The sequence below is a fragment of the Dasypus novemcinctus genome, chromosome 14 (assembly GCF_030445035.2).
Source record: "Dasypus novemcinctus isolate mDasNov1 chromosome 14, mDasNov1.1.hap2, whole genome shotgun sequence".
Taxonomy (NCBI): Eukaryota; Metazoa; Chordata; class Mammalia; order Cingulata; family Dasypodidae; genus Dasypus; species Dasypus novemcinctus.
Window position 1 is genome coordinate 34,613,191 of NC_080686.1, and position 26,417 is coordinate 34,639,607.

The 26,417-nt window shown below is 37.7% G+C and overlaps 1 protein-coding gene across 1 annotated transcript in view; it reads right to left on the bottom strand.

The window, feature by feature from the left end:
• Positions 1-1,283: 1,283 nt before the first annotated feature.
• TRPA1 (transient receptor potential cation channel subfamily A member 1) overlaps positions 1,284-26,417 on the bottom strand; it is a 62,039-nt gene continuing 36,905 nt past the window's right edge. Inside the window, exons 15-27 of the mRNA XM_058275648.2 lie at positions 25,934-26,027; positions 22,892-22,951; positions 22,291-22,389; positions 18,838-18,908; positions 18,121-18,283; positions 17,524-17,613; positions 15,834-16,003; positions 13,590-13,719; positions 12,758-12,940; positions 9,677-9,745; positions 4,620-4,733; positions 3,112-3,209; positions 1,284-2,229 (exon numbers count right to left, since the gene is read on the bottom strand). Coding sequence (XP_058131631.1) covers positions 2,025-2,229; positions 3,112-3,209; positions 4,620-4,733; positions 9,677-9,745; positions 12,758-12,940; positions 13,590-13,719; positions 15,834-16,003; positions 17,524-17,613; positions 18,121-18,283; positions 18,838-18,908; positions 22,291-22,389; positions 22,892-22,951; positions 25,934-26,027 — 1,546 coding nt within the window. The 3' untranslated portion in view covers positions 1,284-2,024. The remainder of the gene's footprint in view (positions 2,230-3,111; positions 3,210-4,619; positions 4,734-9,676; positions 9,746-12,757; positions 12,941-13,589; positions 13,720-15,833; positions 16,004-17,523; positions 17,614-18,120; positions 18,284-18,837; positions 18,909-22,290; positions 22,390-22,891; positions 22,952-25,933; positions 26,028-26,417) is intronic.

Consider the following 26,417-nt stretch of genomic DNA (forward strand, 5'->3'; position numbering starts at 1 on the left):
GAGGTGAAGGCTCAGAGCTGTACTTTAGGAAGATTATTCTAAATGGTGTGTCATTCAAGTGTAGGCACCTGAGCGAACAATGGTACCATTCATGGCAAATGTCAACCTGCAATCAGGAGGAGCTGGTCCTGCCACACCTCAATTAAGACTTATATGTATTTAATTTGAAGAACTACGAAAATGTAGGACTGGACTTGAGGAGAAGGGACAGAAAATATTTTATCAACTTGTCAGCTATATTCCTGTCCAAAGTTGTGATAATAGTTAGATTGTAAAAAGAAGGACTGAGGGTGAGGGTAGAAGGTCAAGTACAGACCTTAGGGATCTAATCATCCAGCCAGCATGTGGGAAAGGGGAGCCAGTACAGAAGCAAAAGAGAAGCAGGGAAATAGTGGAAGAAGCACGAGAACATAGTATTTGTAAATAAAGGGTCAGAGAATTTCAGAAGGTAAATGACAACTCATTAAAATGTAAGCTCCATAAGAGCAGGGAGGATTTCTTTCAGTATTTCCCACAACACGCATAGTACAGTGTGTCACACATTCTTGGTGTCTGAGAAATGTTGAATGCAGGTCTATTAGAGTGCAAGGCTATGTAGAGTTTGATGAGTCTGAGGACTATGGAAGGACATTTGTGTTTGTGATCAGGAGATCCTTGGTTATTGCTCCCAGATTGTGAATTCCAGCCTTTCTGTTTTAAGGGAAATGAAGAACAAAGGTCTTCATCTATATAGCAAAGATTAAGGCAGATACAACATTACTTCTAGGCCATGAATTCTGTTGGACCACAAATGTAAAAATGTCTGGTTCTCTAATAATATGTATTGTCAATCAGCACTCTGCCTGTTTGCATGAGTGTGGGAATGTTTGTGATAACAGGGAGGTAGAGGCAACCAAGATGTCTATCTGTAGGAGAACAGAGAAGTACAATGTGGTAGGTGTACATGATGAAATGGTAAGCAGCTGTCAGAACTGCTGAACCAGATGGACATACAGTAGCCCAGTTGTATTTTATATACACAGTGTCCAGTAGAAAGAAGTAGAACAAGAGCCACAGCATAATAACATCTCTGTAAATAAAAATACAATCAAAACAATATTGTTCAGCATAACACAAGGATACAGTCATAGTCAAAGACATATTCATTAGAATGGGTGACTTTAGGAAGGAGTGAGGAAGTAAGAGTGAGAATCAGGGTGAAGGAGAAAATAAAACAGGGGGACCAAGAAAAGATTAAAGATCAAGCATGTGAGGAATTCATACTTTGTACTGGATATAAAAAAAAAAAAAGGTATGTGTTAGAGGCAGTTTTGCCTAATACCATAAAAGGCTCATATAATAATCACTGAGTATGAGTATATACATTTTAGATTTATTATGATTAGGGTAAAGAAATATATAAGAATAACATATACTAGACATAGTAAAATCATGCATGTTATAAGGTCTATTATTTTGGGCCTGAACTATATGGTTCAAAGTGACATCAGGTATGTTGGGAGCAGTAAGAAGGGCAGGGTGATATATTATAATATTATAATATATAATATATAATAATAACTAATACACAGGGTTCCATCCACAGATTCTTCTAACACAGAAAATCACTTCAAATGGCAGCACCCACTCTCATACTTGAGACAACTGTCTAAAGCATCACATATTATACAAGACTATCAACAAGCAGGAATTCAGTATTGACAATTGCATTCTAGATTAATAGTTACATTTATTATGACTTACACTAAAAATGTGTGTTCTAGCAAAATATTTTCCTAACCATTCAAAAAATGAGAGGCAAAGTCTAACTTGAACATGTCAGCAAGGATATTCTGAATCACATAGTCACTGACAGAACACATAAATAGAGAGCAAGACATTGTTAACTGTTAGCTAGGATGCAGGAGCCATGATTTCACATGGAGTTAAATCAGAATTCTGCCTTTTCCATGGTCTTTCGAGAACAGACCAGTGATCACACAAACCCCCCAAAGAAGCCCCCAGTTGCAGGTTTGGGCAGTGGGCTAAGGGGATTGTGTCTTTTCCTTTACTGCTCTTAACACACAATTCCATTTGCTATTCCTTTGTTCTAACTGCTCTTTTTTAAACCTGTCTTGAAAAGAACTATGGCTATCTTCATCTTCTGTCTCTGCGATGATCTCCATCTTCTGAATGATGAGTTTAATGAGCTCATGCTGTTTTTCCAGAAGAGAAGTGAGGTCTTTCAGCCTAAAAAAACATACACATTTCATGAATTTATTTTAAATTATCCCTTTAGACTTCCTGAGTGCAGGAGGATCTGGATACTAGAAACGCCTCACGTCAGGTTTACTGTGCTACAGTGGTATCCTCACGGTGGATACAATCCTTCCAAGGAATACATATTTTTGAAGTTTGCCAAAATTAAGCATCATAGAATTCTAGAAATGTGTGGATCCCTAAAAATAGCTAAGCCTCCGAAAAGCTTAAGTGATTTTCACAAAGTTACAAAATACTTAATGGGTACTTTATTTTTGTTCTTATTTTAAATATTTAAAAAACTGTTGCACGGAAACTTTAAGCAGCTTGCTCAGCATCACACAGTAAGTAGCTGAACTCAAAACTAGCCCTGAAGTCCCCCGGCTCAACCACCGTGCACTATACAGCTCCTCCAGGGATTCTCAAACGCTGTCAGAGCTTTTTTTTTTTTTTTTTTTTTTTTTAAAGAATGAAAAACACAATTATCAAATTTATTTGGAACTGTAAGGAGTCCTGAATAGTCAGAAACCTCTTTTTTTTTTTTTTTGTTTGTTTGTTTTTTTTTGTTCAGAGCTTTGATATATGAATTCAGATGGCTCATGAAGAATGCGGTTTAGAATACTGCTCCCAATATTAAGGTAACCAGCACTTTAATTTTCATTCAGTTATTGCTTGGAAGACATACTGAGTAGGGAATAGGGGCAAATTGTTGGCCCTATAAAATGTTATGTGATTCTCAATATTTTAAAAATATCATTCAATAAAGTATGACTTAACATACTTGACAAACACAAATACACAATATAACCTTATCCCATGCATCATTATTTAAGAGTTTTAAGTTTGTAAGGAAAGACAAGGAAAAATGCATACCGGTATTTCTGCTTCAATAGTTCTGTTTCTAAAGATGTATCAACATTTGGTATTTCTTGTTTTGTTTCATGGGCACAAAAGAACCGTTGGAATATACCCTGTGGGATAAAACATAGTGGTTACTCAAGTTAAATTCAATTCTGGAAAAGTTTCTTGAACACATGCCATAAATTCAGCCACAGTCAGTCATTCTACACAAATATTCCTCAGATATTACCTAGGTTCTCAAGGAGTTCACAGTCTGCTGCGAGGAACAGACATGTGAAGAGCTATAAAATAAAGTCAGGACATACAAGATGGAGAAATGTAGAAATAATAACGTACAAATTGTGTCTACCAATACATGGGGAAATTTGTAAAATATTATCAAATTTTGTTTTAATATCTTTTAATCCATGGATGGACAGGAGAGGATAAAAGGCATATGTGAAATGATCAGTAATGAGGTAATTCTAAGAGTCCAAGCAAAACAAGGTGGAACTTGCACTGGGTACCTAGAAGCAAAATGAACAAACATGGGGATTGATTGCATATGACAGGAGAGAGAGAAGGAGGCAGGGTCAAGCACGGCTCCTGGGAGGCTGAGTGCCTAGGCAAACAGCTGCTGTTGGCGTTAATGGAGATAAGCCCCTTTTGTAAGGACCCGGACACTTTCACTCATTTCCTTTAGCGGATGTGGGAGCGGGGGAAGCAAGTGAGAAGCGACCTCATGAGTCTGGTTTTGAACATGTTGAATTTGAAGTGACTTTGAGGCATAAAAGTGGAGACGTCAAGTGGCACTTGAATACGAGTCTAGAACTCAGAAGAGAGCTCTAGGATAGGGAAAGAAATTACAGTGCATTCCGTGTTTAGGTCCTAATTGCCACCAACTATTTGAGTGAAATCAGATAGGGAGAGAGAATGGAGTTAGAAGAATGTTTGGACTGAAACAGAGATCAACTCCTAAGTCGATCTAAGAACTTTCACGATGACACAGGAGAATATTAACCTGCCAAGAACAGAAGAGTACTCATGGGGGCAGGGACATCCCAGGCACTTTTGGGATTAACATCCAGGTATCACTTAGCATCGTTCCCTTTCTATTATAATGCAATAGTCTGCTTAATCTTTGATCAATGCTTATGCTTTCTATAATGCACACACATACACATATATCTTACATAAATGTAAATGATACGTGATGGGGGAAAACAAATATAGTGACCTACCATAAAAAAGATGCTTCAAGAGTAAGGCTAACGCACAAGCCCATCTTCTCTTACAGGGGCATGGTCGGTAATTAACACAGATGCTATGTATGAGTCCCCTGGAAGAGGAGAGCACATGTCTCCCTCCCCATGGCTCACCATCATGGGTTACTCATACACTTAAAAAAAAAAAGCACACCTATTTCTTTCCCACAAGCAGAGCAGACTCAAAGTCTTTCGAAGGATACGCTTAAGAACAGAACAAAATGAATGTCAAGCAGCATCACATTTTCTATGCAGGGATTTATTACATGTACTTACTAATAACCCCCCACTGTCTCTGAATTTGTTGGGGTACACGGTGATGAATTGCTGATCCACTTTACGTAGGAAACAGAGCGGCAGCTTCTTTTCTAAACTGGTATGAAGTTCCACCTAAAATCCATTTAGAATTTAGTGGTGGGAATCATTAATTAGCACCTGGAATTCTTACACTGCACAGAAATAATTATTAGGTCAGTAAAATGAAAACTGACTCCTACGTTCTGACTTATGGTAAAGCATCTGGGTACCGGGTTTCCTTAGCCCCAGCCCACAATCACCTGGCCCTACCCCTTGTCCACTCATAAGATGGCAGTGATCTGAGGTTGGGAGCAAGTTGATGAAAGGAGGGATTCAATTTAAGTCAGCAGGTGTATGTTATTTGGGAGACTGTAAATGTACACTGGGGAATTTAAAGAAGAAAAAGATTTTGTCTATACTCTTGGGGCAGTTATGAAACTTTGAAATGTGCACAACTGGGAAATATGACTGGTATGAATAAATACCTATGGCTGCAGAGATGAGGGAATGCTTAACTGGGGCAATGCCAAATGTATTCAGTAACCAGCATGTCTATGAGCATTTTATAAATGTATGGCACTGTGGTGTAGGTGCAAAATGGTATCTTTGACATATTTATAGGATAATTAAAATATTTAGAGGTACACTCTTTTGTTTCATATAATATTTTTACTTTGAGTTTGCATTCAGTTTCTTTTTTTTTAAAGATTTATTTTTTATTTATTCTCCTCCCCCCATTTTCTGCTCTCTGTGTCCATTTGCTGCGTGTTCTTCTGTGACCGCTTCTATCCTTATCAGCGGCACCAGGAATCTGTGTTTCTTTTTGTTGCATCATCTTGCTGTGTCAGCTCTCCGTGTGTGCGGCGCCATTCTTGGGCAGGCTGCACTTTCTTTCGTGCTGGACGGCTCTCCTTATGGGTGCACTCCTTGTGTGTGGGGCTCCCCTACACGGGGACACCCCTGCGTGGCAGGGCACTCTTTGCGCGCATCAGCACTGCGCATGGGCCAGCTGCACACGGGTCAAGCAGGCCCGGGGTTTGAACCGCGGACCTCCCATGTGGTAGACGGATGCCCTAACCACTGGGCCAAGCCCGCTTCCCAGTTTAATTCTTATAATGTCCCACTTTATTTTCATGTTTGCCAAACTTACCTATAGCTCTTTTTTAAAATCTCTTTGTGTCTGTTATTTAGGCAGACTTTTTGTAACCATCAAATACGGGGACTTTGCTTTCTAATCTGAGACCATAAGCTTTTGAATATGATCATTTAATGATTTAGATTCATAAATGGTTAGATGGTGAGAACCTCCTATATCCCATTGTTTAAAATTGTAGTCCATCTCCAGCATAACACTCTCCCTATCTCTCTTTCCTGCCCTTTTTATAGCACTTATCACCTTTTAACATGCTATTTATTTATATATTTATTTATTTATCACCCTTGGTTTCCCACTCAAATAAAATCTACAGGTCTTTTTCTGTTTCCAGTTGAATTTCCAGCACTTGGCACATAAGCACTCATTAAATACCTGCCGAATGAATGAATGGCTCCTACTATGCAGTTTTGTCCTACTTCTGTCATTCTCTTTGCTTTTTTTTCCATTTCCTTCTTTTACATTGTTTGTTTTTATACAGTTTAGCTGTGTTGGCTTTCATCCTTTGCAGTGATTAGAAAGGTTGACATCCTGTTGCTGATTCTATTACCTGGTACCTATAATTTTATGAAAGTCATATGCAAACCAATATTCTATTAACTGTTAATTCCAAGAACAACAAATACTTTTAAACTATTTCCTATAGAAATTAGAGTCTTAATGTTCTTTTACAGATATATTAGCCTTCACACAAGCCTAACAACTTCACTTCTTTGAGTCACAACTCTTTACGCAGAGTATTCTTTACTGTTTCCTTCACTATTGCCCAGCCTTTAGTGTTCCAGGGGAGAATTCTGAAGCAGGCATGTGTTTTGTTCCTTTGAAGATATCCTATGCTTTATACCTGAGAATTTATGTCATTTTTGCTTTTAATCCCCAAACATCAAAAACAATTGTTAACATATGCTTAGGAGTAGAACTTGTTCATTAATTTTGTCTGATAAATTTTGAGCACTCTCTCAATCTGCAAATTCACTTTTTTTCCCTAACTGCTTTTCTTTATGATATTATCCGGGAACACATTAGTTAAAACCTAATCCTGCCCTCCCATGTTTTTATATATTTTTTTCATTTCTTATCTTTATTTTCTGTATTCTAAATGTTTTTGTTTCCCTCTAAGAAATCCATTGCTGATTAGATTTTCTACATTGTCTATCCTGTTTTTCACTAACTCAAATGTAGATTTTTATAGCTGATATTGTGGTTTGATTTTTCTCTCATTGTCTCTCATTTCATTTCTTAGATTACTATCTATTCTTTCATTTATCTTCCTCTTGGATTGTTTACTCCTTTTAACTACCAGTTTCAAGAAAAACTATTTTTCTTGTATTTTATTAACAATGCCAAGTAGGAGATTTTTAAAAAAATCTATAATAAATATATTTCAAGGTTCCTTTCCTCCCTAGGTCTTTAGGGCAATATTCTTTCCCCCCTGCTATATATGTTTTTCAGAGGTCATATGATATTATTCACTTATTCAAACCTGACTGAGAAAGATTCATTTCAGACCCAGTGTTTGGCAACAGCCCATAAGCATATATAAATGTTTATGGAATGTCTACAGCTGCCAACACTGTGCTGGAAGTTGGGGATATCAGTGCTAAAAACAACCAAGCAGCTCCCAGTCCCTCAAGAAACTTATAAGACCTGTCCTTAGGAAATTTATATTTCAAATAATGAATACATCTCCCGGAATGCACTGTTCTAGGAATCTTTCTGTGTCCACTCAAGATTGAGATGATTTTGAGAGAGGATTTAATATTCCCATAAGAAATGTGCTACCACCTGTCCCCTTTGACCCCGGTTCTGTTGTGTACCCACATTTAGGTTTTTGAATTGATATAGAAAGTTGTCCAAAAAACAACTCAGGGAAATAGAGGAACCATGTCCTGTTTTCTGGGCAATGCCGTTCTTGATTCAAAATGAGGAACAGATCATATGAAGGTACTTGCTTTGCCTGTCTCTGCTCCAGACCTCTTTGCCGTTTTGTTTCAGGAACCTAATATAAGATTGTACTTTTCAAATCAACCCCAATGATACTGTAGTTTGGCAGGCTTTCTCCCCCAGACTTTTTCTCTAGTGCTATTGCTCATTTGTTCCTTTTATTTATTTCCCTTGGCATTTTAAAGGGTCATAATCCATGCTGTGTAGCAGCACTCCAAAATGTATCCATCAAATGCAATGAATGCACCACACTAATGAAAGAAGTTGTTGATGTGGGAACAGTGGGGGGTGTGGGGAGTGGGGTATATGGGAGGTTCTTATATTTTTTTCATGTAACATTTTGTGTGATCTATATAACTTTTAAAAATATATTTTTAAAAAGGGTTATTAGGTCAGGTATAAGGTACTGCTAATATGTCTGCTGTAGGATTTACACATCCCCTTTCCTGTCCTCATCAACCATACCCAGAGACCCACAACCCCGTCTTTGTTACTGTAGTAACCCGCTGTCTGTGCTTCCTTCCTACAACCTTTCCCCTCTAAACCAAGGTAACAGCAGGTTATCTTAAATACTGTTTTCATGTTGTTACCATTCTCTGTAAGGGCCCAACGATAAACTCCACTTACTAACGGAGTAACTTGAAGCACTTCATCATGTACTGTGCTTTCTTTGAAAGCTAAGGTGTTTCTTTGTTGGCTCTGTTTGAATGAAGCCCTCTCTCATCTGGGGCCACCTCATTGCCCTCTACCATGAGCCATCCTTCCAGTCAAGGGGCTTCCTCACTGCTCCTTAGCCATGTTCCCTATTTCTGCCTTTGGACCTTTGTTCATTCTGGGTCTTTCCTTTCTGGAATAGCCTTACTGCCCTTCTAAAAACCCCCTCCCCACCCCAACTTTCATTGCTCAGTTCACATCCCAATTCTTCCATGTAGCATTCCCTTGATTATTTTCCCATTGATTTTCTGTGCTTGATATTTTAGCCATTTAATTCATCTATAATTTTTTCTTTAAATATAATAAGCTCTTTGGATTGGGGCCTTATAATACACAGCTAAGTCACAGAGCAAAGTGTTTAAGACTTATATTACTTGTTAAAGTCAAGAATCACGTCTCTTTTATTCCTTTGGGTTCTCATTAAGCTGTAGAGCTCTTTGTGCATGCCAGGTACTAGAAAATTGTTTTTTCTTTTCAATAAATAAATGCTAATTGAGGTGAATGAATAATACTGAAGAGAGGAGTGTGATCAAGAAAAGGGAAGAGAAGAGGGAAGAGAAAGCTCTATTTTGGCATGAATTTTTATTTCTCTTGGACCGGCCTAACTTTCTGAGTGCATATATTCAACTGATCTTGAGATATTTTTGAAGCATAAAAGACTCCCACTCATATCTGAAATTCAGAGACTAAGGAATTAAGAGAACAGAAAGCTAAGTATGACAGAAAACTACTTCCAAAGATTTAATAACCAAGGGCCTATCTAGAAATCTCTGGCTCTAGCAAATTTTAAATCAATTTGTCTAGAGAAATAGAAGAGTTATCACGCAAGAGAAAACTTCAATATAAAATATACTGTGGAGACCTTGTAATTCCATGGCTAAAATATCAAGAGCCCCTCCAAACAGCTGGGTTGGGACAGGACAGCATCTCCCACCTGTGATGATCTTGGCCCAGCAGGTGGCTATCTGGCTGGGCATGTGTTGACATAAAAAGAGGCTCAGGCTATTTCTCAAGTTCCCTGAGACTATTCTGAAAAATCTTTTTGATGATTTTTGATAGTTTATATCATATACACCAAAGAACATGCAACAGGCACAGTATGTTACTCCTCAGTCCTGAGGAAATAGCAGTTAGCAAGTGTGTTCACAGATAACCGGCTGTTCTTAATCGTGGATAACTATGCTGATGTCAGTTCCCACACCTCTTAACCGGCCGTGATCCTTACCTGCATAGCGATCCTCTTCAGCACTGCATGCTTCTGGACTTCGGCAATGTCACCAACTGCCAAGCCAATCTGAAGGACACGACCACATTGAGTGATGCCCAGTGTGACGACACACCTACAGATACCCTGGCCGTCTTGCCAGCTGTCGTCAGACAGAGGAGTGCCAGGGCAGACACGGGAGGCACTAGCAGTGGCCGCAAAACGCTTTGCTAATACACTTTACAGAAAACTCCAAAGTCTACATGCCTTTGCAACAGGGTTTCCCGCATCGGTGGGTTCAGCAATCTTAAGTGTTATCACGAAAACTTAAGAGACACAAATTATAATCTGAAATTCATTTTAATTTAAAATAAAAATATGTAACACACCTTGGATAAGACAAGGGCAATGTGATATGAACAATTGGGCATAGCTATGCAACCGGGTTGTAAACTTCAGAAGTTTATAATCTAAGGAAGGTAATAATGACTTGGCAACATGGAAATCTGAAGATGAGAGATTGAAGTAATTTGTATCTTAGAAATGTTTATTAACAAAAGATATACTTTAGGAGTGAGTGAGGCTCCAGTGAAAAATCCCCATGTAGAAACTCACAGCTAGATAGAATAGGTGCGGAGACACTGTTTGCTCAATTCTAGACAATCCAAATTAAGCTAGCTCACACTTACTCTTTTCATGGATCCATTAGGCACTTAGGAGCCACCCATGTGGTGCCCCTTTTCTACATGCCTTTGCCTCAGGGTTTCCCCTGGACTTTTCTTCTTGGAGAGAAGAAAGCCCTCTGGGACCCCAGAGTCTGGTAAACTCCAGGACTTAGAACAGTGCAGGGCATGGGTAGGTATGCAAAATATTTGCTGAATGAATAAACAATGAAAAATTATAATCCAAAGGGAGCAGATGTGGCTCAAGCTTCCCATATGGGAGGTCCTGGGTTCAATTCCCAATGCCTCCTGAAAAAAGTAAAACAAACAGCAAGCAAAACAAATGAGAAAACCAACTCAGGGAAGCTGATGTGGCTTGGTGGTTGAGAACCAGCTTCCCACATACCAGGTCCCGGGTTCAACACCCGGCCCCCAGAACCTCAAAACAAAACAAAACAAAAATTATAATCTGGGGTTTGTCAACAGGGCACTGAGGACCATATATATTCAGGAGATATGTTTTATTTGCTAGTATAATGCTTTATTAAAAACAGAATTTGCAAGCCTTTAGTTACAATGGCCCTCACCAAAACCAAATGCCTCTCACCTGCTGCTTTACATAGTTTAGATTTAGATACTTACCTGGGCTCTGAACACATCTGAGTGTATGAGTCATTGAATAGATCACTTATTAACATCTAATGGAGGCTAACATTTATTGAATGCCTATCATGTGCCATACACTGTTTTAAGTGCTTTGGGTTAGCTTGCTTAATCTTCACAAGTTGTGAATTAAGTTTTCTTCTTCTTCTTCTTCTCTTTTTCTGATATGTGTCCCCAAAAATATGATTACACAAGGGAGGGGCACCCAAATCTGACAAGCGAGATGGAGAGATGGGATTGGTTAATGAACGCTTCCAGGAGAGATGATGTTTGAGCTTTAAGGTTTAGAAAGAGTTAAGCCAAGGTAGGAGGGCATCCAGACCAAAGGAGGCACACCCAGAGAACTTGGGGTGTTTGGGTGAATACTGGGAGGATGGCAGGGGACCTGCTTAAGATCCATTCTCAAGGCCCCTGGCAGGCTCTGCTTATGGGGTTGAGACTGGATTGAAGCTTTTGAAGAGCCCTAGAAAAAACTTTTTAAGTCACTGACATACCCAGCTTCTCACTATTAGAACATTATCCTTATCATATTCATCATCATATTGATTATCTGTGGGGACTAATATGTAGGGAAGATTAGACAGAAAAGTGAGACCAGGTAGAGAGACTCTTTTGGCAACTGCACTAATTTAAATGAGGACTGTAAGCCGACTGGAAATATATTAAAGAGGCAAACATTTACTGGAAGAATTGGGGAAATCTTCCAGTGATCTAAGATGCTCAAGTGATGCTACTGAGAGGCTATTGCAGATACTGAGGGAAACAACATTGTCAACCTTGGCTCTGCTAAGTTTGGCTTGTCTCTGGGATGAGCAGGTAGAAGTGGTATTGAGTATGATGCCGAGGTATGTTACTAAGTCAAATTCTTTTCCTGATACTTTGTTCCGACATATAAGAATGTGAGCTATATGCCATTCTTTATTATTCCTAGTGCCATCCTTTATATTCCAGGACACCAGATAAAAAAATCTAGAGCCGCATCTAGTAAATGAAGCAAAACACTAAGTAGTCTGTATTACTTTTTCTTTCTTGCAAGAGTTCCTAGTACAGTCCCTGGTACAGAGTCAGACTCAAAAAAAGTGTTGAGTTTATGAAATAATGACTAAGGAAAAAAAATGCAAGGTAGGGCCGAGGGCTTTCCATGGGTCTAGGGTACGGAGGCACCTTTGCCTTCACTGGTCAAAATGCCCATGGCTGGAGCAGTTTCTCTAGAGAATCCCACATGGAAAGGACCTCTGCTTTCTGCTGAGAGTGCCTGGTCTTTGACTTCGGAGTGAGGGGTGGCATCCAAATGCTGCAGACACTCTTTGCATGAGAGGCTCTTTCCTACTTGAATCTCTGGTCAATTAGAAATTGAATGGAGACACAGGTCTTAACCCTTCACTCCATGAAGGTCTTTGCCTAACTTTTGACTTCTTTTCCCAGAGGGAAAAGTTCTTACTGGTGCTATGGCAAAATGCTGCAGATATATTTGGTTATTATCTAACTTCCTGACCAGTTTGTTTCACATAAAGACAAAGGAGTGGTCTGTTTTGTTCACCACTGTTTTCTAGCACCAGAGCAGTGCCTGGCCTTTAGAGGATTCTTGATAAGTATTTGCCAAGTGAATGCACCTTTGTACCCCTCAGAGCTCCAGGGGTACCAGGCGCTAAATGAATGGATTTTGTAGTTATCCCTTTTCCCCTCATGGAAGGGGATTAAGGAGCTAATAATGATAATTATTATTAATTGCTCCATATGATCAACAATTCAGAAAATAAAATGATAAATTACTTACAAGTAAATTCATGAGGACAATTGGAACAAACATTATGAAGACAATAAGTTGTATAAAGGACAGAACTGGATATGCCAATTCATTTTTTAAATATGGTTCTAGGAAAGAATCACGGTAATTGACATCTCCTAGCATCATGCTGAAGGTCTGGATTACTGAAAGTAGTGGATCGCTGAAGGCATCCTGAGAAAAGATGGTAATAGAAAAATGAAACACATAATACAGATAAAGAAAAAATGTCTCCTGGAGAGTGAAATTATAAAAAGTGTATTAAAACCCTTTCAAAACATCATACAACTTGAGCTACTGAAATACAATTCTGAGAACTATTTAATAAGACTGGTGGTAAAGTCATCAAAAAGATCTTTTCTATACACATAACAAATCATCATGCATTATACATACACTTTTTTAAAACAAACTTTCTGACAATGGAAAGTCATTTTGTAAGACTATAGTTTTTTCTTGCGCCTCACGGGAGTGCGCCCGTGAGGAAAGCCGCCCAGCGTGAAAAGAAAGAGCAGCCTGCCCAGGAATGGCGCCGCCCACACTTCCCGTGCCGCTGACGACAACAGAAGCGGACAAAGAAACAAGACGCAGCAAATAGACACCAAGAACAGACAACCAGGGGAGGGGGGGGAATTAAATAAATAAATAAATCTTAAAAAAAAAAAAATCATTCTTACGCTTTTATGTCAAATGAAAGAGGATAAAATAAAGTATTAAAATGTTTATTAATTCTATTAATTATCCAGGTCACTAAAACTTAAGTATAAATATGTATTTCCAATAATCACAGCAACAAAATCAACCACTAATGTGTCTGTCTCACCTGTACACTCAGGAGGACATAAAAGCTGAGTCCAAAGGCCATGAGAAGGAAAATAAATACAATGGTAGACCTCCACAACGTTTTCATAATTACCTCCAACATAACAATGAAAATTCCGCAATGTTCAAATCTAGGAAGACACATAAGTATTAAAATGTTGATTCACTTTTATGGTCAAATTGTATTTTACTCAGTGTCACTATTTATTAGGTATTTAGTCAGGCACTAGGTTTCACAGATGTGATAACTGAGGCATGTCATATGAAAAAGTAGACAGAAGAATTTGTGAATCATAAATCTTTTTTTTTTTCTTGTTAATGTTTATCTTTAACCATTTTGCCTTTTGACCACGGGCTATTGCTCAACTGAAGTAGGAGAGAAAAATCATAGCTTCCCAATAACAAAGAGAATGCTAGCCAATTGCTTGATAACGGTTAAAAGGACGGTTAAAAGGAATAGAGCGATAGATTACGTGAGGCATCAAATTGAGACTGATGAAATGAACTCATGCACCCAAGGGCAACTATAGCTGTGCATAGAATAGATGCTTTATATTCACCCATCCTCACAGCCTCCTGAGGTCCTCTATGCCCCAGCAACCTACACTGTGAAGTTTCAATAGATAATGTGTTGTCATCTCGCCATTAACTTTTCCTTTTCCTTTGGCAAAGATACAAAGACAATTTGTCCCTCCCAAAAGAGGGAGTTACAAGATTTTAAATCTGAAAGACTTCGGAGGCTTTAGAAATTCACTTCCCACAGATATCCAGTAATTCTCCAAGGTCGTTGATTAAACAATGACAGAGCCAAGGAAGTGACAGTGGTAGGCCTGTCTCCAATCCCCTGGATTTCTAGGCTACAGCTCTTCCCACCATGTCCTCTCCCAAGGTTCCGGACTCAACTCTACATCACCATGCTCAGGACACAGCAGCACAGAGGATCCAGTGGAAAAAGTCAGAAAGAATTTGATTAAATTTAAGCCTATGTCTTGGCTTACTAGCTGAAATCCCGGGTAAATTACTTACTTGATGCTTTGGTTTCTTCTTTTATACAATGTGAATGATAACAGTTACCTCCTGTTATAAAGATTATCTGAAATTATATATACATACATAAACTCAGCATTCAGCAATTGTGAGAGGTATTGGAGCTTAGCCTACTTTTCCCTTCTAGAATTAGATTCTATGGGTCTATTTTTTCTCTTATGTCACTTTTATTCCCTATAACCATCATTTAATTTAGAATGTTTTAGCCCAAAGTAGTAAATGCCACATAATCTCAACCACCTCACCAAATAATACCAGGTAACCCCAGAATAACCAATCCTTCCATTCCCATTTGCTTTCCACATTTAATCTAGACTTGTATCAGTAGTTCTTGGGGGGGGCAGTTTTGCCACCCAAGGGATATTTGACAATGCCTCAAGTCATTTTTGGTTGTTGCAACTGGGCAGGGAGCCTACTGGTAACTAATGGCTAGATGTCAGGTGTATTAGTCAGCCAAAGGGATGCTGATGCAAAATACCAGAAAGTGGTTGGTTTTTATAAAGGGTATTTATTTGGGTAGGAGCTTACAGATACCAGGCCATAAAGCATAAGTTATTTCCCTCACCAAAGTCTATTGACATGTGCTGGAACAAGTTGACTGCCGATGTCAGTGAGGTTTCAGGCTTCCTGGGTTTCTGCATTCCTGGGGCTTGCTTTTCTTTGAATTCAAGATTCCTTTCTTCCTGGGGCTGGCTTCTCTTTCCTCTGAGTTTACTTCCCGGGGCTCCCACTTAAGTCTTCAGCATCGAACTCCAATATCAAAACTCCAACATCAGAAACCCTCAACTCTGTCCTTTGCCATGCCTTTTATCCAAGGGGTGGGGACTCAATGCCCTAATCATAACTCAATCATGCCCAGGTACAGATCAGATTACAAGCATAATCCAATATTTCTTTTTGGAATTCATCAATTATATCAAACTGCTATACCAGGATTGCTGCTAAACATTCCACAGTGTACCTGACAGATAACAGAGAGTTATCTGGTCCAATCTGTCAATAGTGCCAAAGTGGAGAAACCCTGATCTAGACTCAACTCCAAAAATCATCCTTGCCCTTAACAGAATATGAAAGATATCTTTACATATTGAAACAATTAGAAAAAGAATGCCAGTAACAAATGTATGCCACTTATTGTAGTTTTTCTTTTGATATTAAAATGCCTAAAAGATGCAGAAATCATTCAAGCTGGTTTTACCTCTGAAGATACAGTAAGAAGTTCATCCAAGAGAAGAATACAGCAATAGCTCCACACTGCCACTGCACATGAGCTGGTATACCAACGAATAAGGGCAACACAAAAATGATGCTTGTTGTGTAGATAATCCATTCAACTATATTGCTTTGGTCCCAAAAGTAATTCCTTCTCTGGAGTTGAAAAACAATGAAGAATTACCAGATATAAAGACCTGGTGGTAATAACAATAACTAGTAATAATATTTCTCTGGCTTTGCAGTCAGCCATAGAGAAGTTATAGAATGAAGGACTCACCTTCAGCCACTCTGGAGTGACTTCAGAGCCCTTAGGTGCCTAATGTCTCCTGTTTGTTGACCTGCCACTATGGGAGTCTGATGCCCAAGGAAATACTATACGGTTCCCTGGAGAGTTCCATTTCATTTTAAGGAGGATTCCGGGGGACTACAGATTGGTTCAGTAATTCCTGGGACCTTTCTGTCCCAGGAACATGTGTGTGGATTCCTCAGGAAACATATGAACTAAACTCTGCTTTCGAACTGCTACTGAGGAGGTTTGAGACCTGGGCTGAGACTTAATTAGAGAATGATATCATAATGGGGTTCTTAAAGATTTTCTATTTTGGGCATAAGATTTCCTGTAGAGTAGACCATGTAAACATTAATAAGAAAATGTAGAGACCAAATCTGACAGAGAAGACATATCACTTTATAGTGAAATTTAGACCATAATCTGTCTTATCATTTTTTTATTTTAAGAATATGATAATACCCAGAGAGTTTAAATGGTATGCCCTTGAATGAAACAATACAGGCTAACTTTCATAATTGTGACAGTTTACTGAAAGCATATATGTGAAAGCACTTGAAATGTACTGTATTGAACAAAAGCACATTGTTATTATCATTTTAAATGCAATTACCCATGGTTATAGGATGCAACAAAGAACATTTTCCCAGAATTTGAGGTGTATATAAAAGGTAAAGGTCATAAAAAATAATATATTCACAAAAAATATATGAAAAAAGAAAAAAAGAATTAAAGAACAACACTGAAAATTAGAGGATTCATGGCACTTATCAACCGAAGCAAGGACTTTGAATAATTTACATAATTCTTGGGTCTTATATGAACTTGGTTCACCCATTTTAAAAATTGAGTATAAAGAAAAATATGCTACAAAAGTTCCCAAGCTTTATAAAAACTTGATATCTTATCCAATGAAGGAAAGCATTCCTATTAGGAAATAAATTCAAGGAAAGAGAAATGGAATCTTGAGCCAAGTAGGTCTTTCATACACATTTTATATACATTTTTATACACATTTATAGTTGAAATTATCAAATTCAAAATGTGATCATTGTGTTAGCAAAATATGAAGTAAGAGAAAACATAGAAACATCAATCATAATGAACATTTGTCACCAACCAAACAGATCCAATAATAAACCAGAAAAATATACTATCTCTACTTCAAATATCAAACAGGTACCACCAAATGCAGTGATGTTATGGAAAATAATGTGATTTTTATATTCTGTAAGTATTATGCTTGATATTTTCAGCCCAAAGATTAGTCAAACTGTATGATTTTATCCTGACATGATATTATTTCAAATAATAGCTTAGAAATTAATCATATTCTATATATTAAAGTATTTACAACTTTAGAGAAAGAAAATGTATTGAATACCTGTTGGCAAATTTGGACCACTTCTTTGCAATATCCAAATATACTTGATAATAAAACTAAAATCATACAAACTTTTATAGAATATGAATCCTGAAACAAAAAAATGGGTAAGGCAAGTAGTTATTACGGATATAAAATAAGAAAGGAACTTCATAATTTTCACTATTAAACATTTTTTTGCTTCACTTCTTCTACGTACTTTCCACTTTTGATTTAAACAGAAAATTACTGTGATGCCAACAGAGATGACACATGCTCATTCCATAATGTCCTTATTAAGAGATACTCAAAATTGCCCATTTAATTCTAAAGGATTATGAATCTGTAAACCTATTTTAAATTTATACATTTTATTCAAGCTAGCATATCATATATGACAATTCATATTCAATTAGTTTACAAACTTATTTAGGAACCTATTTATTTATATTTTCTCTTGTTCCACAAAGGATTTCAGGAGTAATTTGGTACATTATACAAATTCTATAGGCTGCTTATAATAAACAAAGTCCTGAAATTTCAGATTGCTTATGGCCTTAGTATTCCTATAATCCTTCATTTTAAAAAAAGTGAAGTATGAAAACCAATTGTAAGTACCTTAGTGACTAGCATTTCTGTATGGTTACTAGTTCTATTGATGATTCCAGTTGAGTTGAAAGCCATTCCTGGGTTTATTTTGGCAACAAGAAATGTCAGAGGCATGAGACCAAGACAGTAAGATCCTAGGTTCATAATATGGGCTCTAAACCCATAGGCCAGCCTACGAAGAAAATAAGCAAGTCATAATTGAGTCATTTCAACCAAAAATGTTTAGTTAAGACACCTGTGGAAAAAGTAGTTACGAACTCTCTCAGGAATCTATTTGTTACAGTCACTGAACATTGGAACTGAGATCTTCTAATTCAACTCTTTCCTTTTCAGAAAAGGAACCTCAACATCAGAGTAATTTTTTTTAACTTTCTCAGTCTCTCACCAATTAATAGAAGAGCCAAGACTTTTGCCCAAATGCTCTAAGTCTAAGCTGAGGGCTTTTCCCTACAACTTCCCTTCCACTTCATTGTGCACTAATTAGAAGGGCTTGAGAATGCTTCTTCATGTCTTAAATAATGATCATGTCCTAAAACATGTCTTTTAATACCAAAGATAAACAATGCCAGATTTCAATACCAAAATTTTCCCTTGACACTTTTTTCAAAGCATAAAGCAAAATAGCAGAATCTAAAACATTAAAATACATTAAAATATAATTATTTAAAAGAATTTTAATAGATTTAATGGGAACATCATTAAAAAAGAAGTAGTATGTATATCCACCATTTCATAAGCAAATATTCTTTACAAACGGGATGGTTGAGAAGCTCTGTGCGGTTATGTTGCACCATTGCCTGAAAAATATGGAAAAGAGCAATAAAAATACAATCTACAATCATATTAACATACTGAGTACAAACTAAGCTTTTTGCTTTCTAGTTTTATAGTTTGATTTTGACATTATAAAAGAAACATGTTTATTTTAGTATATTTGAAAAATTAATAGTTATACATCAAGAATATATATATTTTAAAACCACTAGCTAGAGATAACCATTTTATATAGGTATAATTATTTGAGTCAGTTTGTCTCTTGTTCTCTGACTAGTTGAGGTACCATAAGCTTTTTAATTGTATAAGGGTTACAACTTTTTACCAAGCATATTTTTTGGAATGCTGACTAATATAGCAGTTTATTTAGGTCTTCCCCTACTCATATTTTATGGCTAAAAATGATGCATCCATGGTGGTTTGATTAGTCCTTGAGAACTGTTTTTAAGTTACACAACACCTTTCATTTCTCTCTCTCTCTCTCTCTCTCTCTCTCATTCCTATATTTCTAGAACCAGTTTTAGACAGAAGTTAGAATTTCTGGTTTCATTTTCTGAACATTGACTTTGATTTGCTCCTCCTTTTCAAAATTATTCTACCAAAACAACTTCTAGGATTTCAGGCTGATTACCCATCTACATTTGGAAAAATCTTCTATAGGACCATGGTCAGCATGACATTAGATCAAAATTTCTCAGTCCTTAGTGTGCATTCAAGCTCCTGGGTTGCTTGTTTAAAATTAGTTTCCCCTGATCCAACCCCAGATTGTCTGGGTCAGTAGATCTAAGATGTGCCTCAGAAATCTTCCTGTTAAAAGTCTTCCACAGTAATTCTGATAAAGGTGGCCTGATACTCCAGTTTTAAGAAATACTATTGTATTTTTTAATATTTTTAGGCTCATTATTTTTCTTTTCCATTTATTTACACCCCAGCCATTTGTAAAGCAAACTTGCATATGTATATATAAACGCCGGAGGAATTAAAGAGCCCTGGGGCAAATATTCATTATCTTTTGGGTACCCATGAGAGCCCCTATAAAGCTACATTATATCTGGCTATATTTACAGAAGGAAAACTGGCAACAACTAATTATTGCAGATCTGAAAAAATTTTTATTTAAAATTAAGTTTATGTTTTAGTTTTGTATGCTAAAATGGAAACTATGGAAAAATTATTTGTGAGAATAGTTCACTTCGTTAAAAGGCAAGTGATGTTTAAAAGCAGTCTACTAAAGACAAAATCAAATATTTGCTTTCTGAATGTTTTATATAAAGCAATATTTTTATTGTTTCTGAAATCTTGTAAATCTGCCTTTAAAATCAGTGACAAGTGGAGTAAAACTACCACTTTAAGCATATAGATACACTGCAAATGAGAGTTAAATTATCCAGTGTTTTTGTAGCTGTGCCAATGGAGATTTTCAGGTAGACCCTCACTCTACATGCATATTAATAACATAGCCTCTCACCAGCTCCTGTTTGTCTTATTCTCAGTACTCAATTTCTTAAGACCTCCTATGTGGTCCATCAGACTTTCAGATTTCTGTCCACAATAATTCCACACACCAGACTGACTGTCTCTCCTGAAGAACCCACTCAGTTCAATTACAACTAAATTGATGTTTGCTATGTTATTTAGGCACTCTACAATTCTGTGCCGACAGGATGCCCCCTGAGTATAATGTTTTCATTCAAGTGCGCCTGTTTCATATAAATTGTACTGAGCCTATTATTATGTAATGTCTGTTTCTTCTTAGAAGCCTCAAAGATTGTATCGCCTCTTATTCTTATTCATTCCGCTGGTGGAAACAATGAACACTTTTTTTTTTCTTCATGGGAGAAGTCTTGCCTATTCTTTAAAATACACTTAAAAAAACATATACAAGCAAAAATTCTCCTAAGTATAATTGTATGCGATTACTTCTAGATCGCTTGACTATGGATTCTCAATAATAACAACTACTAAAAAATATATTCCAGGAGAGCTAAAATGCTTAGTATAAAGCAAATGTGAAGGTGAGTTGTCAATTGCCAGCCTTGTGGATATAAAATCCATTCAAGTCTGCATCCCTTAGCACTCACTAAGCCTTCTGGATTTCACTTTAGGTGACAGATGGTACTGTGTTCTATACAATTAAAATTCCTTATTAGTCTAGAGCAGAATTGTCCAGAAGAACTTTCTGCCATGATGGAAATGTCCTTTATCTGGGCTGCCCAATATGAGAGCCGCTAGGCACGTGGACTATTGAAATGTGGCTAGTGTGACTGAGGAACTGAATTTTTTCACTTTATTTCATTTTAATTACTTGTACTTTAAGCAACCACATGTGGTTAGTGGCAACCTTATCAGACAAAAGAGACCTAGATAAAAAATTTACAAATCTAACTGTCATATGTTAGATTTTTTTTTTTAAGATTTATTTTTATTTATTTAATTCCCCTCCCCTCCCCCGGTTGTCTGTTTTCTGTGTCTTTTTGCTGCGTCTTGTTTCTTTGTCCGCTTCTGTTGTCGTCAGCTGCACGGGAAGTGTGGGCGGCGCCATTCCTCGGCAGGCTGCTCCCTCCTTCGCGGTGCTCCTTATGGGTGCACTCCTTGCGCGTGGGGCTCCCCTACGCGGGGGACACCCCTGTGTGGCAGGGCACTCCTTGCGCGCATCAGCACTGCGCATGGGCCAGCTCCACACGGGTCAAGGAGGCCCGGGGCTTGAACCGCGGACCTCCCATGTGGTAGACGGACGCCCTAACCACTGGGCCAAAGTCCGTTTCCCCGTCATATGTTAGATTTTGTGTGCACATTTGCATGACAACGATCTGTTGAAATGGAGGAGCCAATATTCTTTTCAACCAGGGGCCCTTGTTACTTATCTGTTACTTCTTTCCACTGTACTTATTTGAGTTTGAGACCCCTGGCCTAGACAAAAGTGAATTCATCTGCATCACTTTCATTGTACCATTGCCTAGAAATCTAAGAGCCCTCTTTAGAAAGAGAGCTGATTTAGAGCCAGCATGTTGGGAAGTCTGGGCCATGTTGTGTGCTAAGGTTTGGTTTACCTCTCTGGAATTATCTATATAGTCAGAATTTACCTCAGAGCCCAGTAGCTGGCTAAGCTTGGAAGCAATGGCTCTAAAATGTTACCCCTGGTTTTTCCTATGTTCAGGGCTGGGGCAAGTCTAACATGATGATTAGGACCCAAGTGATGGAGAACATGGGGCTTTAAGGAGACCGAATTATAGCACTTATAAAGAATGATTACTTTCTTTACTAAAAATAAAGAATTGGGCCACATGGCAGACAGACATGGAACTTCTGGATGCCATCCATTTCTATCATACTATGGGACAATGTCACCAAAACATTGTAGAATTCATGTTGAAACTACCCAAATAAAGAAAATGCTCAACTTACGTTAAGTATTGTAAGAGGCTCATATGTAACATCCTGTGGAGATGTTTCTTTTTTGGTGAATTCTAATGGACACTGAAGATATGTGAAATTATATTCAATCTGTAGAAGATAAGCATTTTTAAATGCTAAAAGTATTTCTTGGTAAATCAAATACACAGCCTAAAATTTTGCTGGAAATTAAGTGATTCAAATGGTTGAGTCATTTCATCTGGCAAAAAGTAAAATCAAGTTATTGCACATAAGTTTCAAAAAATAAATATCCTGAGAAACTGTTGATTGATTTACAACTCATAATCATGGGAAAAAAAACTCAAAAGATAATTTGGATCTTTTGGAATTGCATTCTTCAGACAAAACTACCTAAAAAAAATAGAAAGACTAGAAACAACCTTAAAGAATGTTATTAGAGACAATTAAAACACTGGGGGGAAACAGAATTAAAGTGAAAAATCTCTCGTAAGTAGATAAAATAATAATAGGACAAATAAAGTCAGTAACTATCATCTTTTGAGATTTTGGAACTAGCAACATTTTTTTCAAAATATTCTTCAAAGGATTATTATGAAACAAACTTCAAGTGATTATGATAAAATAAGCTTACATGATAGTCTTGGCATGACTTGTCTTCTGTGGAGTGTGTCATGCAGAAATCCAAAAGTACCTTTGGAAGAGAAAAATCATTTAAAATATTGGAGCAGGAGGCTGGATATGAGAGAGGACTTTATCCAACTTCTTAAAATAATACACAAAAATTTCCCCTTCTTCCTCTTCTTTCACCTCAAGGATAAATTATAATCCATGCAATCCAGGGACAAAGTTTAAAACACGGACTGTTGCAACAATCGCTGCATGTTTCAGAAATACCAAGTGATGCAGAAAAACAGCATGCACTTCAGAACAAAATTGTAGTTACTGAAATTTGGGCAGAAGATCTTTCATTATTTTTGCCCAGGATTCAACGTCATTCTGGGCTTCTAGAGAATACATAGACTATTAAGGTTTCCTTGCTCAACATCTTTTAGCAACAACAGATTGACCCTAATTGAGACCTTTCAAGTCAGCAGTGGGTTTTTCTGTGCTGGAGGTCCCTTCTGTATTGCACAGGCCTAGATACTAAGTTTGCTTCTGCAGCTCACTGTCGGACCAACAGTGACAAAGTATGTCCAGAGATGGGTAGACAAGAAAGTGGTGGAGAGATGTTGCAAGGAGAAATAAATGCAGGCCTTCTCGATGCTTAACTCAGGAAGAGAATGCTTATGGGGTCAGTAGACCCATTCCAAGGGTGTATGCGTCCTTGGGAAAATACTTTTGTGGTACCCCTGTCTACAAAAACAATTTGAGCCACCTAAATCTGTGCATCAGCACCATGCTGGCTGCATAAACTCACGATCCTGAGAAATAAATACCATATTGGCCAGGCCACCTTCCTAGGACCAGGAGTGGACACCAGGGCCCAGACGACCCCATCAGCACATTCTGGAGCTGCTGGCCATGAATTCTCCCCTCCTCTATCCCTGCCCCCCAAGACATGGGGTTAGGGCTTGAGGACTGGACAGAGCCTTGAGGGGAGAAAGGGGGACCCTCACCCCTTCGGGAAGGCACTGCTGCCCTGGCTGGTCCAGGCACCAAAGAGACTTAGAAAACTTCAAGGAGGGCTCTGTTAATGACTGGACTTACTGTCCGGTGGGTGAGAACAGATAGCATTAAAAACTTAATGAAAGAAAAGACGGTTCAGTGTGCTTTGCAAAGCAGAACCAGAGAAGCAAGTTTCATTACCACAGTTTGAAAACCTGCATGAGCAAAATAAATGATGGACTTAGGCAAAATAAAGGAGGTGTTGCGAAAGCAACTGAATGAGCCCTTTTGAGAAATGTTGTGTAAATAATTCAAATGTGATTTGAGCCTAAACTACCCCTAAAAATAGGGGGATATTTAAGTATCCCTATTTTATTGAAAGATTTTCACAATATTAAAATAATACAAGTCGTTATAGAAAACTAACTAGAAAATACATCATAGCATAAAAAAGAAAAGTCAAGCATAACTCCACAGCTGAGATAATTCATGTTAACATTTTGGTATAATTTTTTCAAGTCTTTCCTAGGTTTTACATATGTGAATATTTCTTATTTTTTTACTATTATAAATAAAGCTGCAGGGAATTTCATTGTATATAAATCTGTTTGTATCTGATTATTTATCAGAACAAATTCCTACAACTGGCATTACCAAGTAAGAGAGCTCAAGATCATTTTCAACCCTGAATATATATTTGCTCTATGATGAGATTTATGCACCTAACAAATATATCTGGATGCCATCTGTCCACTGGACTCCCAATTTCTATTAGGTTTCCTAAGGAAAAATTTGTACATGAAGCACTTAGCACATGGGAAGTGCTTATTGGATAATTACAAACAATAAGTATTACTACTAGTAGTAATAACCATATAAGCAGTATCAAAATAGGAGGATATGTATGTGCCAATCACTATTCTGAACACTTTACATATTTTAACTCTCATTTTTTGTAATCACTTTGCAAGATCAGTATTAGCATCACTGTTTCAGAGATAAAGAATATAGAAAATGAAGCTCAGAGAGGTGAAATGACTCAGGCAGCACAGCAAAAAGCAGACTCAGAATTAAATCCCAGGGCTGCCAAGCTCCAAATCTGGTGCTAGTTCTACTCAGTCACTGTATCTCATTGCTTCCCCAGTATTTGACTATATATTTCCCCATGGATAGTTATTCCCCTTTCCTTGCTCATGTTAAGTCCATCACAATCCTCAGAGCTCACCTTTCCCAGTTGGTCTTTATCTGCAACCTGTTAACACTCAGGTGCTCAACAAAGCGTGCATGTCTGCCTTATACTCTAGCATGGGGGCTGCACAGTCAGATGCCTAGAGAGGCCGGGCAGGGAATGGAAATGAATGTATTGTGGCAGGTATAAAAGCTCTTTCCATTGTTCTTGAAACCTTGGATCTTCCAGGGCTGGCTTTTATGGTCCTAGTTTTGATAGACATATATAAAAAATATCTCTCTACCATAAGGAAATCTACTGGACAAGAATGACCGCGCACGGTAGCTACCCCTAGGCATTAGAGCTGATAGAAAAGGGAAGGTGGGGTGTGGCAGATGGGAGAGGCCTGCCCATCTAAAGAGAGCAGCTGCTGCTAAGCCCAGGGCTTCCTGCCCTGTGGGAAGGCAGTTCCAGTCACTAGACCTTTTGATTTTTGGAGAAGCCAGATATCTGGTTCCTTCCGGGAAGCATTCTGGTTTTAAATGTTAGCAATTAATGCAAATTTGAAATAACAACAAATAGACCAAACAAAACACATCTAGAGGACTGATTCAACCAGGAGCCACCAGTCTGCAATCTCTGCTCTAGACTTGGATCATTTGAAAAATAACTTTCCCCCCGTAGTTTATTAAATTCTTATTAAATAAATAAGATTTTTAAAAACCAAGTAGGCCTCCAGTAAATAATTTTTGGCTAACTCCCATTATAGCCTATGGAAGGCTAGAAATTTTATTTAAAGATAGAAAGGCTATTATTTAAATTGTGATTACAACAATAAATCCTTATATTATATAATGTGCCAGGCATATACCCAGAATGTGTTCAGTCCAGAGAACTTACTTTCATGCATTCAGGGAGGTATTCAACCATTTCCATAACTGGACATTTATTGTTTTGGGAATAATGACTAAAAACCTTTAAACATTCTCCCCATCTGTAAAAACAAACACAATCTTAATCATTCTGTTCTTCATAATGCAAAATTATCACATTAAACTCCAGATTATATCTTCAGCAGAAAACTGAATTTCAGTTTATTCATGGCATGTAGTGTTCACCCACTGGTTCCAAGAGCAATCTATTAACAGGATCTTTGTTCGTTAATGGAAATTAGGAATGAGGGCAAATTCCAGGAGGGCTGTTACTATCACTTTTCTTTTTTCCCTAAAGCCTTCTAAAGAAGGAAGACATGTGTCTCCTATTCCTCTGAAGCCATGACATGGTATGCACTTTCAGAGCTGATTATGCTGGGTAGAGATATCCACATTTGCACACATACATCAGCAGTAGGGTATGGGGCACCTAATATTTAATCAATGTATAG